The following is a 20,044-nucleotide window of genomic DNA, read 5'->3' on the forward strand; positions in this document are numbered from 1 at the left end:
ACAGTATGGAGGTACCTCGCAATAGAACTGCCATATGATCCAGCAATCCCATTCCTGGGCATATATTCAGACAGAGCTATAATTCAAAAATATATGTGCACCCCTATGTTTATAGCAGCACTAGTCACAATAGCTAAGACATAGAAACAACCTGAAGTTTCCTCAACAGATGAATGGATTAAGATGTGGTACATATATGCAATGGAATACTACTCAGCCGTAAAAAAAAATATGAAATGCCACTCACAGCAGCATTATCGCATTATATGATGCAACTAGAGATCATCATACTAAGTGAAGTATGAAAGAGAAAGATAAGTACCATATTTTATGAGTTATATGTGGAATCTAAAATATGGCACAAATGAACCTATCTACAAAACTGAAACAGGCTCACAGGTATAGAGAACAGATTTGTGGTTGCCAAGGGGGAGGGGGGAGTGGGATGTACAGGGAGTTTGGGGTTAGTGGATTTCAACTATTACATTTAGAATAGGCAGTGAAGTCCTACTGTGTAGCACAGGGAATTATCTCTTTGGGATAGACCATTGATGATAATATAAGAAAGGGAATGTATATCTATGTATGACTGGGTCAATTTGCTGTATAGCAAAAGTTGGCACAACACTGTAAATCAACTATATTTAATAAAAATTAAAATTAATTTTTTTTTAACTTACGAGGAAAAAAAAATAGATTAGGTCCAGTAGCTCAGAGAGCCATGAAGACTCCAGTTGCTCAAAGGGAAAGGAATATCCTTATCTAACTAAAAGACTAAAACACTGACACCTGTCTTGCTGTCCTCACTGGGGACGTGGTGGAAATATCAGAGCTGACCCATATATAGGTTAGCCACTAGATTTCTCAGGTTTAGGAAATTCTGCTGACAGAGGCTAAGCTTCAGTTTTTGAAGGATCCTTCAAGAGCTGTTTCTTGTCCATCTACTGAACTCACCTTGTCTCATTTATTTGAAAAACTCAACTTGCTGAAAGGATGACCACAAGGGCCATAGCCCATGTTTTTGCCTTCCTATTTTTAGGGGATGGTGTTGGTATCTTAAAATCTCGCACATGGGACTATGATGAAGCTTCTAGGAATCCTCCTCATTCCCATATCTGACCCCCAGGGGCTAAGACCAGAAGCTGACTCTCTTGGTCCATATACTTTCCAGTACTTGTACGTAATGGGAAACCAGCCTGGAAGAGGGGACTTTAGACAGAGGCCCCTACTACCCTGGGTAATACCTTCTTGCCCAGAATGGTTCATTGCCTGATTGTCCTAAACCTCTGGCAATAAGAACAGCTGCTTCACTACCTGCTCAACTGACCTGACTCATTACTGAAATTTTTATTTTTTGCCTTTTGAGGGCCACACCCACGGCATATGGAGGTTCCCAGGCTAGGAGTTGAATCGGAGCTATAGCTGCCAGGCTATACCACAGCCACAGCACCATGGGATCCAAGCGGTGGCTGTGGCATAGGCCAGCAGCTGTAGCTTCGATTCGACCCCTAGCTTGGGAACCTCCATACGCCGCGGGTGTGGCCCTAAAAGCAAAAAAAGGGGGGGGGATCCGAGCCGCATCTGTGACCTACACCACAAGCTCACAGCAACACCAGATCCTTAACCTACTGAGAGGGGCCAGGGATTGAACCTGTGTCCTCATGGTTGCTAGTTGGGTTCATTACTGCTGAGCCACATTGGGAACTCTTCATTCCTGAAATCTTGACTCGCTGTGGCCTCGGCACTTTGGAAACCTGGAAGTCATGGCCACTTTTGGATTGAACATTTAACTCATCAGCTCTGGGTTCAAACGTGATTAAGACACAGTCCCTGTCTCAAGAAGCTCCATCCTGTTCTGGAAGGAGTGTCAGTCCCCTGAGTACAGACATGGTACACAGCTTACCAATGTGGAAAGACTAGTATCCAGGCCACTCCTGGGATCAAAAAGACGGGAGCGAGCCTTTTCCCCAAGGGGTTGGGCAGAGCTTTGGGGGCCCTGTGCTGGGGCCTGACACCACGTGTATTTGCAGTTCCTCAGAGAAGTTAAATAGGACCCCAGACCGCTGCCACTGGTTTCTCTAAGCAGTAGCATTCTGGGTAAGGTTTATTTTCTTTTCTTTCCACCTCTGCAGTTTTCACTTTACGAAATGGAGCATCTATTTCATAAGCAGGAAACTTTTTTTAAGGCTTAAGCAAAAGGCAGGCTGTCCTAGCTGAAACTGCCTTTTAGCTTAAGAAAAAAATAAAAAATAAAAAACAACTCCTTTGAGACTATACCCAGTATTTTGTAACTACCATTTTTGTGAAGAAGACACTGGTTAAGGGAGTAAAGCAAGATTTTCTAGCATTGTCAGCAGTACCACAGTCAGCCGCAAAGACAGAGGATAAAGAAGAAGCCGAGCCAAACCAGGGACCAGCAAAGGGTCTTTCAACACAGGATACTTCGTCAAACATCTGTAAGGAATTGCAACTTTAGCATATGAAAAAGACAGGGGTGAAGTCCAAAAATAAGTCTGATTTTTTAGGGAAAAAATCATGTAAAAGCTTTGTTTTCTGATCTGGAAGCCTGGGGCTCAGGACGGAGGAATGAGCTGAAATGCTGGCCTGGGTGAAGATGGTTTCCTGACTCCTGGACCTGGGTCACCGAAGGGAGGGGTTTTGAATTTGAGGGTTCAAGTCCAAGTGTCCAAACAATCTCTTCTCATTTCCAGACTCAGGCTGATAATTGACCATGATGTTTTGGCCAGCTTGCTTTATTTCTTTATGATCCTGAATCTCCTAATACATCTGAGCACGTTAAACTGCTAAGATTTCTTGCGTTGGGCTCATTAACCCCAGTGAATAATCACTGTTCCGCCTAAAGTACAGCCAGACAAACAGACCTGCCCAGACAGGTCAAAGCGTACTTTGAGTCAAGCAGCTGAAATGGAAGTTTCACTCCACCCCACACACCAAGTGTGGTGCTTCGTGTCTGACTCTTCCCCTACTGTACACCCTCCTTCCTAACTCATCGCTCTTCTTAGACCTCTGCTAGGATACTGAGGCTTTATTGCATTAATTCCAAACGATGTGGGATAGCTGCTCTGAGCAGCTTTTACGAGTGCCCTTTGCAGCTTTGAATTGCTATAATCGAAGTGATTGAGACAATTCTAGAATTTGCATTTGCCTAGAAACAGGCAGATGATGGCAGCTTTGCAGCCACACCTTCTGCAGTACATTATTCTCCAACTTTAAGAAAAGGTTCTCATTCCAAGTTGGGAAAAGTCTCTAAACAAGGAGGGAGAGTGACGATTGTGAGCTGTCCTGTTATAACCACTCTCTCCTTTCCATGTTAGTAGCCAGCGGCCCAAAGACTGCATTTCCCAGGCTCTCTGCAGCTGGGTATGACCATGTGACATAGTTCTGGCCAATGGGGTGTGAGCAGAAATGACTTGTACCTTAAAGGGGAGGAGTAGACGCTCTGACCCAGGCACTGTGGAACTGTCGTGTTGGCCCCAAATTGCTTTTGCGCATGCTCTTGAGTGACAGAGATAAAAACGCAGTTGTTTAAACCATTGTTGGTCAGAGTCTTCACCACAAGAACAAAGCTGAGCACAAGTCGTGTGGTTGTGATATGGGAATGTTTGACAACAAACCCTCGAGGTAATAATAGTGACCTTGTGCACCAGCCCAAATGCCTGTAACGTGTTCTGATGTCACATCCAAGAACTCTTGGGTGTTCTCGCCTTCAGTGGACAGGCTGTGGAGGGCCACGCTCCTTTCCCTGATGATGGTATCTTGCTGCTGGTCTACTCCATGCCTCCCCCGTGCCTTGTGGATGCTGCCATCCTGGGCCTTTGCGTTCCACCTGTAGTGGGGTCCTCCCTCTGACCTTTATTCTCCTGTGGATTACCAGGCTCTCCTCTAGGGAGACTGAGGGGCTGAGGTTTCCAAGACAGAGTCTGTGACTGTAGCTTCTGGCTCAGCCAGGTACAAGGCGTTTGCTCCCTGCCTCAGCTCAAGGGAGGTTCTTAACAAGCCTGGGGTCATCCACCAAGGCTCTCTCTGCCCACAAAACACCCCTGGTCCCACAGACTGCCTGCTGCAACCTTGTCACATTCTTGCGACCGAACAGAGAGACCACAGGAGCTGCAGTTTCTATGGATCCTATTCTATGTGGAGGAAGAATCTCCTCTCGAAGTATTCTCTACACCCACTCCACCATCCTTGCCTCACTCTCTGGCACAGTGATCATACTGATGCCTTGGTACCTGGGCCCCGAGAGTGGGGCACAGGGACAGCTCCTGTGTTGCTGAAAGAACCATGTCGTTGGCACTTCCTACACTGGGAGAGGTTGAAATTGAAGCAGGTTCACTTCCTTTGTTTTTAGTGCCTGGCAAAACACTTGCCATCCCTAATGAAATGCCCTTCTTTCTCTGTTTGTCTTAGATGTTTGGCAGTGTTGCTGGGAGGTGATGATAAAGTCATATATTCTGAAGCTTTGGGGATGGTGGCCTCCTTCTACTGAGCTATACGTAGAAGCTATATCAACCAAGGATAGAAAATTCTCAATTATATGCGTTGTCATTTCCACGAAGTTTCACTGGGCCTGGAGATGGAACTGTCCAATCAGTACCCCCCCCCACTAAGCATTCTCCCCAGGACTGGCTCTACCCCTTTCTTCCATTCATCCTGCAGCTCCTGACAGACCCTCCCCTGTGGGCAGGAGGACAAACAGCTCCCACGATCGAGTGTTTTTTTCTGACCCACCCAAAGGTGGGGACCGCTTGCTATGTGTACGTACACCTGTCCCACGTTTCTCTGTGCTTTGCGTCTGCATATTCAGTAGCACCTGGCATGCGATATAAGCAAAGCCCTGAAAGGCTCCTGTATGTGCATGTGAAGTGCAGGACAGAAGCCTCCCTTGTGACAACTGAGCTTACAGCTCTTCAAGTTAGAATTTGTTATAATAGCTGCAAGCATATCATAAATTCTCCTAATTTGGAGCTAACGTCTGTGGAAGTGATGCTTTTCAGTCACATTCTAATCATAACATTCTGGATTTTATGATTTTAAGAACATAGAGGTTGAATTTCCCCCCCCCCTCGCCCCCCCGCTGCAAGGCCGCTTCTGCGGCATATGGAGGTTTCCCAGGCTAGGAGTCTAATCAGAGCTGCAGCCACCGTCCTATGCCAGAGCCACAACAATGCATGATCCGAGCCGCGTCTGCAACCTACACCCCAAGCTCATAGCAAAACCGGATCCTTAACCCACAACCTCATGGTTCCTAGTTGGATTCGTTAACCACTGCATCATGACGGGAACTCTTAGAAGTTGATTTTGAAAATAGATTTGGGGTGGAGGCATACAGACTAAAGTGCCCTTAAATTCCTGACCTGAAAAATCATGTGAGATATATTTCAGTTTTGCTTTGGGTGGGTTATGAAGTTTTTTCTCTTTTGTCTTTTGAAGGCCACACCCACAGCAAGCGGAAGTTCCCAGGCTAGGGGTTGAATCAGAGCTGCAGTTGCTGACCTACACCACATCCACAGCAACGCCAGATCCTTAACTGAGCAAGGCCAGGGATTGAACCTGAGTCCTTAGGGATACTAGTTGGCTTCTCAACCTACTGAGCCAAGACAGGAACTCCTAAACTTCTCTTTAAAAAAGCTGATTTTAGAGATTTTATGTACTTCATTACTGTGTTTTGTTTTAAACATTGTCAGTTGCAGAAAGATAGTAGAAACCTAGTGCTATCTCAGGCTTATAAAGGGAGCGAAAAAAATCACGGAATAAACAAACGTGCATCTTTCATTATGTCTTTCCAATCTCTTTGCAGTACCATGCAGGATGACATTTTTATTCTTCATGAGCAAGAGTATGACAGTTTGCTTGAATCCGTCTTCAAAACTGAGTTCTTGAGCCTCTTAGCAAAGCGTTATGAGGAAAAAACCCAGAAGCAACTACCTCTGAAATTTAGCAACACGTAAGTTGGGATATGGGGCCTTGGTCTCACTGCTGGGGGTCTAGGCTGCAGGGAGGGGAGGCCATCAGGGCAGGGGTCGGTGTCTGCCTGGCTCCCCATGGACTCTTAGGGCCTACAGAAAACAATCCGGATGGTTGTCACAGCCTTTGAGAAGGTCACTTCGGCATTTCTGTGGGATATTGATTTCATCAAATTGTATATTTTATCCATGGGACAAAGGTCACAAAAATGAGGCCAGGAAGTATAGTTTTTAGATATCACCAGTATAAGAATATTTTATTTAGCAGAGCAGACAGAAGTAAAGTAAGGCTGGGAATTCCCATCGTGGCAGAGCGGAAACAAATCCGAATCCGCATGAGGTTGTGGGTTCGATCCCTGACCTCACTAAGTGGGTTAAGGATCCGGTAATCCCATGAGCTATGGTGTAGGTCACAGACCCGGCTCGGATCTGGCATTGCTGTGGCTGTGGCGTAGGCCTGCAGCTACAGCTCCGATGGGACCCCTAGCCTGGGAACCTCCATATGCCGCAGGTGCGGCCCCAAAAAGAAAAGACATAAGACAAAAAAAAAAAAAAAAAAAGGCAAAGTAAAGCTGGAAGCAGAAGTGATTGAAATGGAAGCTTAAGTTCCCAAGACCAATGCATAATGCAGCCTATTGGTGGTGCACTTAGGGCCTTGGGGGCAGGGTGGCAGCATCTTGTGTCTGGACTCACCTTCATTTGCTTTAACAACATGGTCTCACAGACCAGACATTGGCGGGCTGCTGAACTTCTGACCTCATGTTTGCTGAGAAAGCTTTTATTTCCATCTTAAATTCCCCCGTCTGTAAAATGGGGGTGTCCTCCATCTTTTCCTACCCGCAAGCAAGAGGCCAGCATAAAGCCTTAATTCCATGAGGAGGGGAGCTTGCTTCCCACAGCTAATGCTGCTGTGGTTGCAGGGAAATAGATGCTGGAAGCAGAATGAATTCATTGCAGCTTTTCCAAAGAACCATTTGCCATGAGGAACCAGGGGCAATTATTTTTGTCTGGGAACTTGTGATAAAGGAAGAACTCAAAAAAAAAGGAAGAAGATGCTTAGCCAAACCACTCAATAGAATAATAGACAGCTACTTACAATTATAGTTTTTTCATCTTACAACAGGAAAGAATGTAAGTTAGAAAGGACAGAATGTGGGCATTTCCCCACAGCTCAGTGGGTTAAAGTTTCGGAATTGTCACTGCTGTGGCTCTGGTTACAGCTGTGGTTTGGGGTTCAATCCCTGGCCCGACAACTTCTGTATGCCATGGACGTGGCCAAAATAAAAAGGGCAGGAGTTCCCATCATGACGCAGTGGTTAACAAATCCGACTAGGAACCATGAGGTTTCGGGTTCTATCCCTGTCCTTGCTCTGTGGGTTAAGGATCTGGTGTTGCCATGAGCTGTGGTGTAGGTTGCAGACGCAGCTCGGATCCCGCATTGCTGTGGCTGTGGTGTAGGCCGGCTGCTATAGCTGCGATTAGACCCCTAGCCTGGGAACCTTCATATGCCGTGGGTGCAGCCCTAGAAAAAAGACGAAAAAATAAAAATAAAAAGGGCAGATATGGAATTGCATCATGTGGACATACAGACAGTGCAGAAAATAAAAACTGGCTGTGGTTTTGCACTTGTGAGTAAATGTCCCTTTTATTTGGCTATCAGTGGCTAGTGTTGTCTTTTTTGCTAACTGGCGTGGAGGTGAGGGTGGAAGAATAGAACTTACTAAACAGTAGCCATGTTCTGTGCAAAGGGGATGTGGGCTCCCTGTGTCTGGCATCTCTAAGCCAGTGTGTCCTCCACAAACACAGATCCAAGGCAATCAGAGAGAGGTGGTGGTATGGCCTGGTGATTGGCCCTTCCTCTGTCCCCGGGGCAGTCCCATCTGTATCCACTTGACAAAGGGACCCTGTCTCTGTGCTGGGGCACCTCCCTCACCAACTGGTGTCTCAGAGCCTTCCCTGGTTTTTACAGCAAGTTTGCCCAGCAGCACAGCTCCACTCTGGGGCCTGTGAGCGCCATATCCCCACTGCCTCGTCCCCACTTGTTAATTCCAGCAAATATGCTTGTCACAGGCTTGAACTCAAGTTGAAAAAGGAGAACTGGGGTCCCTGGAGCGCTGGGGGCTCCCGGCAAGTGCAGTTCCACCAGGGCTTTGGCGACCTGGCCATCCTCAAACCCAGCAACAAAGTGCTGCAGGTCAGCATCGGACCCGGGCTGCCCAAGAACTCCCGTAAGTGTTCATGGGCCCTGGGCGGGACCACTGCTGGGCTTCTGGGCTTCCTGCCTGGCCCTGCCTCACCCTGCTTCACACCAAACTCTTTCCCACCAAATGCTCCTGACAGTGCACAGGTCTGCAGGGCAAAGGACCAGGACATTTACTGCTTCCTGTAGTTGGGGTTTTCTTCAGGCTGAAACATTTCAGACTAAACCAACATCAAAGCAAATGGGTGGGTTTAAATCTTTCTGCATGATTTAGTGGTTGTGCTAGTATTCCTGGCATTACAGTATTAATTGCATTCAAAATGAATCAGTTTGTTGGCTTTCAGTTTCTCAGCCCTTTCCAGTCCGATCTTGTCAACAACACAAACCTCATCCTCTCTGTCAATTTTGAAGAAATTGACCACATTTCCAGCTCCCTGCAGGGTTTCCCTATGTTACTCTCATTAAATCTAATCTCTCCCTCCTTCACTTTGTAAAATGCTTCAGTAGAAGCTCCCTGGTGGCACAGTGGGTTAAGGATCCAGCATTGTCACTGCTGTGGCTTGAGTCCCTGCTGTGATGTGGGTTTGAGCCTGGCCTGGGAACTTCCACATGCTGCAGTTGAACCCAAAAAGAAAAAAATAAAATGCTTCATTAGAAGACACACAAACGATCATGCATACTCCAGGTTGACTCCTTTACTGGCTTTATTCTTTTTTCTACTTATATGTGATGTTTATAAAATTATATTTATAAGGCACAGCCTCCTGAAATATGCTATATGTTCATATAATGTAGATATCTTTACAGAATGGAGTCTGGGTGTATGATCCATGAAGAGTATGTCAAATAGGAAATAGGCCTCTAGGACATCTGCCTACAAGGTTCACATAGCATTTACCATGTAAGTCACTAATATAGTTCAGAGAAACAGCCACTCAGAAAATGTTGGTATGGGAATTCCCATTGTGGCTCCGTGGATTATGAACCTGACTAGTATCCATGAGGATGTGGGTTTGATCCCTGGCGTCACTCAGTGGGTTAAGGATCCTGAGTTGCTGTGGCTGTGCTGTAGGCCAGCAGCTACAGATCCAATTTGACCCCTAGCCTGGGAACTTACATATGCCACAGGGGCAGCCCTAAAAAGCAAAAAAAAAAAAAAGATAAAATGTCGGTATATATCCAGATATCGATTGATACTTGTAGGAGACAGCACTATTAGGTAGGATTTTTGAAGAGACTCACATAAAAGGACTCTGCAGAGATGTGGGCAGGTTTAAGGGAACAAAGTGGGATGGACTCGGGGGCAAAGAACAGCAGGACACCACTGCTGCCCCTAAGGCCTAAGGGGCAGAGGGAGGAAAGAGCTGAACCGAATGAAGGATGCGGGTAGGACACAGGTGGAAGAGATTCCCCAGCCCCTCTCTCCTCCAGTCTCCTGCTGCCACAGGCCAAACCCACCTGGAATGCAGAGCTTGGCCATCCACTGAGCTCAACCCCATGGTACAGAAGGACTGCAGACAACCAGCAAGATGTATGTGAGCACTGCTCAGTAGACCCCAAAGTGGAGCACTGTCTCTGCAGTGTTTTATTATATCTTTATGGGGACAGGGGGGCAGGAAGGGGGACACCATCACCTGGCCACCTCCCCCTTAACCCCAGGACCCTTGACCCAGTTCCTCTGCATTGTGCCCGTCATGCCTTGTCACCTCCTGCTCTTTGTTCTTCAGCTCTTCTGTCTGTGAGGAATTCCCTCTGCACCACTCTTCCAGCTGGTTTAATTTTACCCTCCTTCACGTCCCACTCGAGACCTTGTGTATTGTTTCCTTTCCAACCCACAGTCTCTGCAGACTGGCCCACAGTGGCCCTGCCTGCCCAGCCCTGATTCTGACCCACAGTAAAGCTCCATTTGGCACTGCTTGTTTTCTAACCCTTCATGTCCATGTCAAGGACACCAGTTTGCTCCTACCCTCAGGGTCTCTGTGTTTACTTCGAAGACTATAGAACACAAAGTCTGGCGGGAAAGACTCTGAACATAAGCACATGTGCTGGTGCTATGGTGTCCTTCCTGCCCATGACCATGACATGCAGCAAACACAGCCTCAGCATCTATGCTGCTGTGGTCAAAACATGATGGCAAACCCTTGTGTGCCCCATTTGTCTCTTGGGAAAAGTATACCAAAAATAGGAACCCCTTTGTAAGTTTATTGATACCTTCTTCTTTTTTTTTTTTTTTTTTTTTTTTTTTTTGGTCTTTTTAGGGCCACACCTTTAGCACATGGAAGTTCCCAGGCTAGGGGTTGAATCAGAGCTGTAGCCACTGTAGCCAGACACACCACAGCCACATCAACCCCAGATCCAAGCTGCATCTGTGATCTGCACCACAGCTCATGGCAATGCTGGATCATTAACCCACTGAGCGAGGCCAGAGATCCAACCTGCGTCCTCATGGATCCTAGTCAGGTCCGTTTCTGCTGAGCCACAACAGGAACTCTTATTGATACCTCTTTGTAAAGGCATTGTCTCTAACATGTCAAACCCTCCATCATCCTATTCTCCAGCCCCTCCCAATTGCAGTCAGGACAGTACTTCCCTCAGGCAGCCCATCTGCACTGCAGCCCATCTCCTGCAGATCCATCTGAGACCTGCATCCCAAGCTTCCCGGAAGTTAGCCATAAGCAAAAAATCACCCGGAGCCATCAACCTAGCCAGTCGCACCAATTTTAACTTTACCTTGCTGGTTTATTTCAGGTCCTACCCGAAGGAACACCATTCAAAACAGAGGTTATTCCAGCAGGACGCACAATGCCAACTACCCCATGAGAGCGGCCCCTCCACCCCCAGGTAAGCCAAGCATGCGCTGTAGACATAGACAGGCACCACTGGACTAGACCTACGGGTGTAAAATGCATTGGAGTGGAAACGCCTTAGCAAATAAATGCCCACGTGTTAGCCAGCCATAACCCATCTCTGGGCCAGGGGTATTCCTCCCAACTCAGGAGCCCTGCATGTGACCCCAAAATTCAGGGAAAGTGTGAGCTAGTGAGACAGAACCATGGCCGAGTTAGCGATCTACATTTTATTACCTGGCACCCTTACTCTCTTAGGAAAGGCTTCATACATCAGTGAGAGAAAATGGAGTTCCTTGTCCAGGACAACCAGAATGTCATCAACTTTTAGGGTGGACATAGGATTTTGCAGGGTGTAACCCCACCACCACTACCCAGCTCCAGCCCAGTACCAGGACAGTACTTGGCAACTAGTTCACAGCTGAATGAATAAATAGAAAGTCTCTTCTTAACCAGGTAGAATCTAGGAGAACTGTTCTTTAAAAAAAAATAAAGCAATATCTAAGAGAATTACAAAATTGATAGAAAACATTTCTTAGATCTTATATTTCATTTTTCTCAGTTTTTTTATGATAAATACATAGCATGCAAGTTAAAATCCAAACCTGAATAAATGTAAGAATTGTTGCCCTTAAAAATATATTTAGTATTAGGAGTGCCCATCATGGCTCAGCAGAAACAAATTGACTAGCAAACGTGAGGATGATGCTTCCCTTTGATCACTGGCCTTGCTCAGTGGGTTAAGGACCCGGTGTTGCCGTGAGCTGCAGTGTAAGTTGCAGACTTGGCCCAGATCCCTTGTTGCTGTGGCTGTGGTGTAGGCTGGCAACTACAGCTCCATTTCAACCCCTAGCCTGGGAACTTCCATATGTCACAGGTGCAGCCCTAAAAAGACAAAAAAAAAACCATATATACATATATGTATATATATGTATGTATGTATGTATGTATGTATGTATGTATGTATGTATGTATGTATATGTCTAGTATTGGAAGAATACTCTTAAAATTCACAAAATGTTTTCCCATGACTTACAATTCAGTTAATAATTGAGAGGGAGGGATGGACTGGGGATTTGGAATTAGCATATACACACTGAGTTATATGGAACAATTGGCCAATGTCCACTGCTGTACAGCACAGAGAACTCTACCCAATATTTTGTGATAATCTATGTGGGAAAAGAATCTGAGAGAGAATGGACATGTGTACATGTATGGCTGAATCACTTTGTTGTATAGCAGAAATTATCACAACATTGTAATCAACTATACTTCACTAAAACGTTTTTAAAAGATAAATTTAGGGAGTTCCTGTTGTGGTTCAGCAGTAACAAACCCAACTAGTATTCATGAGGACGAGGGTTCAATCCCTGGCCTCACCCAGTGGGTTAAGTATCTGGCATCACCATGAACTGTGGGGTAGGTGGCACACATAACTCAGATCCCGTATTGCTGTGGCTGTGGTGTAGGCCCACGGCTGTAGCTCTGATTCAACCCCTAGCCTGGGAACCTTCATATGCCACAAGTGCGGCCCTAAAAGACTGCTGCCAGAATGCTTTTTTCCTTATGTGTGGGGTTTTTTTGTTTGTTTGTTTTTTGGTTTTTGGGGGTTTTTTTTGTCTTTTTAGGGCTGAAACATATGTAGGTTCCCAGGCTAGGGGTTGAATCAGCTATAGCTGCCAGCCTACACCACAGCCGCAGCAACATGGGATCTGAGCGGTATCTGAGACCTACACCACAGCTCATGATAATGCCAGATCTTTAACCCACTAGGTGTGGTCAGGGATGGAACCTGTGTGTCCTCATGGATACCGGTCAGATTCATTTCCACTGAGCCACAATGCAACACCTGCTTTTTTCTTTTTTTTTTTTAAATTGGAGTATAGTTGACTTATAAAATGTTTGATGTTAGTAAGGTCAGGACTGTAGGTCTGAAAGGGTCATCTAGACAAAGGCATCTATTCGTAGCACTGTCCAAGATTAGCAGTAAAAAGCATTTCTTTTGTCTCCTGCCCTGGAATTTCACAGTTGTATGGTAAAATATGGACACCCTTGCCTATCAGTGAGAAACTAATTCTCATCTCTTTTGGAGCTCCCATTCTGTCTGGTCCAGCTGTCTTTCCTCCCCTCTGCCTTTATCTTTGAAGAAAATCCAAGCACAAAGGAACCAGTGTAGAGAGCCAGTGTAGTTTTTCTATTACTGCTTATGTGCCAAGACCCATGCAATATCCTGGCCAGACCACCTGGTAAAGCTCGTTGGTCTCAGCTAAGGTGGCCAAAGTCACCTCAGCTTGACCTTGAGCATGGCTCCCAACCTCTATACATGACTGTTCCTTCATCAATAAAAAGAGGCAATTGGACTGGAATCCCATATGTCAGCACTTCTCCTACAATCTGTAGTGAAAGACCGGGGCTTGGTTTTTTGTTTCCTTTTGGGTTTTAGGTTGGTTTTTTTTTTTTTTTCCCTTAATTTTCAATCTATCACAAACTATACTTTTGTAAGATATAATAAAAAAAATTACTAGAATAATGGAATTTTAAAAGCATTCAGAATGTAAACCAAGATTTCTTATTAGAATCAACAGACATGAGATACATCTATGAAACTGCTCTGAACGTTTCTACATGCTTGCTCTTAATTTGCGAACTTTATTTTTTTTAAGAGCCACACCCAATGCATATGGAGGTTCCCAGGCTAGGGGCTGAATCAGAGCTATAGCTGCTATCCTATGCCACAGGCACAACACCAGAACCAAGCCGCTTCTGCAACCTACACCACAGCTCATGGCAACGCTGGATCCTTCACCCACTGAGCGAGGCCAGGGGTCAAACCTACATCCTCATGGATGTTAGTCAGATTCATTTTGGCTGAGCCATGATGGGAACTCCCCTAATTTCTGAACTTATCAACAGTGAGTGGGTCACCAGCAACACAGAGCAGCCCATCTGTGGGACCACCTTTGAATATCATGGCCCTAGAACACAGTCCTGGCTCAGGTGCTCCTCTGCCATCCTTGGCAGCAAGTGGGATCTCACCATGCTCCTTGATTCTTTAATGAAGAAATTGACACTCTGAAAGGTCAGGGATCTTGCTCAAGTTCAACAGCACTCAGAGGCAGAGCCGTAAGTAAACCCCTAGTCCCTCTTATAAACTAAGGGTCATCCCACTGGTACCAAAGAGGTCTTCTCTTAATTTGGATGGAAGGGCTTTTATGGTGAGTTCACCAGTGAGTGCCTTAGTGAGCCTTGTTCCCCTTCTCTCTTGCCCAAATCTGTTAGTAGGAAACAAGCTAAGGACTTCTTCATACATAGCATGGAACCGTTAACGCCCTTTCAGCCAAGGCTTGTGGTTTGGAGCCCAGCACAAGGATCCACTGCTTACTGGATAATGCGATCTTGACTAGGAACAGTTGTTTGGCTGAGAGACCTTCCTCTATCAAGGCTGATCCAAGCAGTGGCCACATTTCCCCCGCCTGTGTGGAGAGCTCCCTCCACCTCCCTCAGCGGGCTCCTGCAAAGGTCACCCAGGACTGACCCCTTGAAATGGACATCCAGCTGTTTAAACAGCTGCCCGTCAGTCCTCCTGAATCATAACCTCATCATTTTTCCTAGACCCACAAATGTGCCTGCCAACTTGTTGCAGGCTTACCTTTCCTTGACTGTGAGCTTTGAAACCCTGCATATCTGATGGTTCTCATGTTAAGGTCAACAAGGGTGTGAGAGTGTCTGCTGTGCTCCAGGCACATAGTGGGCAGTTTACACTGTCTTGGCTCTTTTCCTCGCTCTGTACTAGCAGTTATGCCCACCAGTTTTTCAGATGGGGAAACCGAGACCTGGTGAAGCCAAGTAAGTTGCTCTTGGCTAATAGATGGGAAAAAATTGCAGAGCCTTTTAGCAAAGGGTCAGGAAATTTCACCTTTGTTTTCTCCTCTTTTCGTCTTTCTAGGGTACCATCAGAATGGAGTCCTCAAAAACCAGTTTGTGCCACATCCCCACACTCCTGGAAACCATAGGTCAAATCAGAAGAGCCTGTACACTTCCATGGCCCGTCCACCCTTGCCACGACAGCAGTCCACTGGCTCAGACCGAGTGACACAGACGCCGGAGAGCTTGGATTTCCTCAAGGTCCCTGACCAGGGCGCCGCAGGGTAAGAGTCCCACATTCTGTAGGTGATCTCTGTCTGCATCAGTCACACCAAGGAGCAAGGATTTGGGGGCAGTCAGCATGATTCTCAAGTTCAGTTTCCCACCCACACATGTTGTAATCCAGCCCCAAGGCTGTGAGGCCCACAGTTGGCATTTCTCAAAGTACAGCCAAGTTGATCCCACACAGTTCATTCTCCAGAGAGGCCTTATCATGGAAACATGAGACGAGGGGTCCCCTTCAGCCCTGAGGTTTGATTACTCTGTGACCTTTTTTTGCTCTCTGGATGGTTGAGGGATAATGGGGTTTTTGATTTATGTCTGTGCCTGAAGCTGCATAAACACGGCAGCTCAAAGAGTCATTAGAAATGTAAAGGATGCCATCTCAGCATGCTATGAGATGTAGGTATTTATTTATGAACACAAATCTTCAGGGCTTTAAAATGAGAGCCTCTCTCTCTTTCCATAATAGAAAATGAAGAGTGCAGAGTTCCTGCTGTGGCACAGTGGATTAAGGATCTGGCAGTGCTGCAGCTGTGGCTCAGATTCAATCCCTGGCTCAGGAACTTCCATATGCCACCAAAGGGGAAAAAAAAAAAAAAAAAAAAAAAAGGAGTGGTAAAAAGAAACCAAAGCTTTTCAGTTGGAGGAAGTAAAGATTCTTGGACCTCTTTGTAGATATTCAGAGTTATCAGTGTGGAAAGGGGGTCTCATGTGGCCTGTGGAGTCACCAGGCATCTGACAAGGGACAACTTCAAGACAAGTGAGTGAATCCTGCCAGGTGGTGTAGGTTTTGGCAACAGTAAGCCAAAGAAAATTCCAGTTACACAAAGATGAACCTCCCTGGGATGTCAGGAGCACCTGATCTTGGAAGTATTCAGGCTCAGGGTGGATTGAAGTTACCAGGTCTGATGTCAGATACAAAGATGAGAATCCTGTTTTAGCCCCCTTACCTGTCTAATATTGAGCCTGCTACTCCTCCTTATCCTCTGTGAGCTTCATTTTCCTTATCGGTACACTGATGCAATACCACCAAGCTTGAGGGGTTGTGAGGGGACCCAGAAATAAGATCCATCAACTACCACCATGGTACAGGGCATGGAGGAGGCCACTTGGTCAACTGTGGCTCGATGACCGTGCTGGTGATAGTGGCTGAACTAGTGACTTTTCACGACTCTTGCAACTCTGTGGGATTCTCAGTGATAGAATAGTTCTCTCTGCTGAACCCAGTTAATGGGGCTGCTGCAGCCCCTCTACCCCTGCCCACCTCTCCTTATCTCTAGAATAATAACAGTTTCAGATGTGATCAGAAGACTTGTGTACGAAATGGAGCAGTGCTGGGAGTTCCCTTTGTGGCTCAGTAGGTTAAGAATCTGACTAGTATCCATGAGGATGGAGGTTCATTCCCTGGCCTCTCTCAGTGGGTTAAAGATCCAGTGTTGCTGTGACCTGTGGTGTAGGCTGCCGATGCGGCTCAGATCAAGTGTCGCTGTGGCTGGGCCTAGTCTGATTACCCAAAGTAGGCAAGGGATTAAAACCAGTCAGCAAAATGCACCAAATCTCTTAGCTCTGTCTGCTAGCTTCCTACTTGCTTTGGTTTTGGCAAGCAAAACCATCTTTCCAGCCTGCTCTGCAAGTTACAGTCTTGCACACCAGCCAGCTGGGAGCATCTGTCAGCCAAAAAGCAGGCAATTTAGGAACATTGTGTCTTAACCGAGGCTGCTCCCTTCCAGCCCTCAGCTCCACCGTTCCCTATTAAGTCTCATCGTACCCTCTGCCACCCTCAGGCCTAAAGTTCAGACACACATGATGCTATTTTGGTAATGGCTCTGAGACTGGAAGGAGGCACAGGCATCTGTTAGGCAGTAAGACTTTCCTGACTGTATGTAAAACCAGTGTATAAATGCTTACTAGGCACACCAAGTCCCATAGTCACAAGAATCCCAGCCAGTCTCCTCTTTGTACACTTATATCTGCTATGATGCAAATATTCCTTAAGAAATCATACTCCGGAGTTCTCATTGTGGCTCAGCAGTAATGAACCTGACTAGTATCCATGAGGAGGCAGGTTCTATCCCTGACCTTGGTCAGTAGGTTAAGGATCCAGCATTGCCATGTGATGTGGTGTAGGTCGCAGATGTGGCTGAGATCTGGTGTTGCTGTGGCTGTGCTTTAGGCCAGCAGCTGCCACTCCACTTCGATCTCTAGCCTGGGAACTTCCATATGCTTTGGGTACAGCCCTAAAAAGACGAAGGAAGGGAGAAAGGAATCATCCTCTGATCAAAGGACTAAGCTTTTTCTTTTTTTTTTTTTTTTTGTCTTTTGTCTTTTTGTTGTTGTTGTTGTTGTTGTTGTTGTTATTGTTGCTATTTCTTGGGCCGCTCCCGCGGCATATGGAGGTTCCCAGGCTAGGGGTCCAATCGGAGCTGTAGCCACCGGCCTACGCCAGAGCCACAGCAAGGCGGGATCCGAGCCGTGTCTGCAACCTACACCACAGCTCACGGCAACGCCGGATCGTTAACCCACTGAGCAAGGGCAGGGATCGAACCCGCAACCTCATGGTTCCTAGTCGGATTCGTTAACCACTGCGCCACGACGGGAACTCCAAGCTTTTTCTTAGTATTTATTTTCTGGGGAGTTCCCGTGTCGTGGCTCAGTGGTTAATGAAATCTGACTAGCATCCATGAGGACGCAGGTTTGATCCCTGGCCTTGCTCAATGGGTTAAGGATCCAGCATTGCCATGAGCTGTGGTATAGGTCGCAGACTCTGCTTGGATCCTGGATTGCTAGAAACACTTAAAAGTTAAATAATTTCTAATTCTGCCAGAGACTTAATCGTGCATTTCAGGGGCCCTGTGGTTACCTTCATTTAAAAACTCCTCTTTGCCAAGAAAACATGAATTCCGCTGATTTCATAGGTGGTTGTTGGAGCAAAACAGGGAATTTTGGGGGTCCCCTATGAATTCTGTTGAATTCATAGGTGGTTGTTGGAGCAAAACAGGGAATTTTGGGGGTCCCCCAGCTTGTACATTTCCATGAAGACAAAAATTTCTGTTTACATCACAGTTCCAAACAGGCCCATGAATTTACCAACCTATAAAAGGGAAATTACCACCAAATCTCCTCAGACTTTCAACTCTTGTGTTCTTTCCTTTCCCTCTCCCATCCCCTGTGCGCTTTTCTTTATAGACATATTTTGCACAAGCAATTATTTCTTTTGGATTGTGTAATGTGGATAAAATCAAATTGTGTCATTAGCACCTCAAGTTAATTCAGGAAAGTCTCTGTCAGTTTATTTTGGGTTCAGTCAGTTTTGGCAAGGGGGTTATTTGGGTTTTTCAGAGGAAAGGGAGGAGAGCATGAAGCATTCATTAGATTAATTACCACTCCAATGGACTCTTTACTCCTGCCAGGCCACGTTTGTGATGTGGTAGCTGTGCTTGTTGCCATCGTCACTATTATCGTCCAAGAAAAGTAAGAGTAGAGGGAATGATGATCTTGCAGCCCCTTAGCATGCCTTTTGAAGAGTCTGAGTCAGGTTCAAGACCTTTCCTGATTTTCAGAGAAGGAGAACAGGTGAAGCAGGAATCATATAAACAGTTCATTCATCAGCCTTTGCTCTGGCTTCGTAGGAACTCTTGATCTGCCAATCACGTGTGCTTTGTGTTTTCCCTCCTCTAACCAAGTTGTACATAATCTACCTCCAGTTCACTCCTGGAAGCACTAAAACCAAGACTGGAAATGTTTTTTCTGTTGGCCTTTTTAATCCTGTGATCCATTTCATGGGAGGATGGCTTCAGGAAATTTTGAGATACTCCAGAGATTAATACAACCAGAAGTGCTCAGTGGTAGGGCTTCTGGCCATGCCACAAAAGAGGGATCGATACAAAAATTTAAATGCTGCCTGTGTGTCTTTTGACAAGATTCTCCTAATAGAGTCGTATTTTCAAGGGGCTTAAAATTTCCAACAAGCGTCCAATAGCAATATTTCTCAACCCATAATCTACAGGAGCAGCCGCCATATCCTGGCCCAGGCAGACATAAAGCTTAGGAATTCCTGGCATCCATTCCCACATTTCCAGTAATGTTTATAGATTCAACCTTTTGGAACAGAGTATATTTTAAAGAGCCAATGAAATAAAATGCCATTATTTTCCTTCTTGGAATTTCAAGACATAAATTTCACAGCTGCAGAACAAAGAAGTGAGATTTGGAAGCTTAATCTCAGCTCGCCCTGGCATGGGCTAAGCACACCAAGGTGCCCAGAGGTGGGGGAGCTGCAGGGACCTTCATAGAAGGTGGCCTGGCCGTGGGCAGAGAACACAGATTTACTGTTGCAAGGACCGGGTATGAGTCTTGGGTCATTTGTTCCTTCCTTCCTCCGTTAAATTCATTCATCAAATACTTCCTTACTGAGGCATGTGCTTTCTATGTGCTCCATGCTGGGCACATGGATTATTTGGCTAATTCTGGCTATGCTGCCTCATGGATGTGGCCTCATCTTCCTACACCTCGGTGTCCTCACCCGTGTCACAGAGCTAATAATATAATCTTAAAGCCTGCTCAGGGTTTCTTGAAGAAGTAAGGGCTTTGTAAATTTATTTTTTTTTTTTTTTTTTTTTTTTTTTTGTCTTTTTTGCCATTTCTTGGGCCGCTCCCACGGCATATGGAGGTTCCCAGGCTAGGGGTCTAATCGGAGCTGTAGCTGCCAGCCTACGCCAGAGCCACAGCAACGCTGGATCCGAGCCGCATCTGCAACCTACACCACAGCTCACGGCAACGCCGGATCGTTAACCCACTGAGCAAGGGCAGGGATCGAACCCGCAACCTCATGGTTCCTAGTCGGATTCGTTAACCACTGCGCCACG

General features: G+C 46.1%; 1 protein-coding gene across 2 annotated transcripts in view; it reads left to right on the forward strand.

Moving 5' to 3' along the window:
* The window catches only part of MYO1E (myosin IE), a 224,461-nt gene that overhangs the window by 192,333 nt on the left and 12,084 nt on the right, over positions 1–20,044 (forward strand). For both annotated transcript variants that reach the window (XM_003353343.5, XM_021073512.1), the window contains exons 23-26: positions 5,819–5,965; positions 8,055–8,212; positions 10,933–11,025; positions 14,980–15,181. In XM_003353343.5, coding sequence (XP_003353391.2) covers positions 5,819–5,965; positions 8,055–8,212; positions 10,933–11,025; positions 14,980–15,181 — 600 coding nt within the window. The remainder of the gene's footprint in view (positions 1–5,818; positions 5,966–8,054; positions 8,213–10,932; positions 11,026–14,979; positions 15,182–20,044) is intronic.

Source organism: Sus scrofa, chromosome 1 (genome assembly GCF_000003025.6).
Source record: "Sus scrofa isolate TJ Tabasco breed Duroc chromosome 1, Sscrofa11.1, whole genome shotgun sequence".
Classification (NCBI taxonomy): domain Eukaryota; kingdom Metazoa; phylum Chordata; class Mammalia; order Artiodactyla; family Suidae; genus Sus; species Sus scrofa.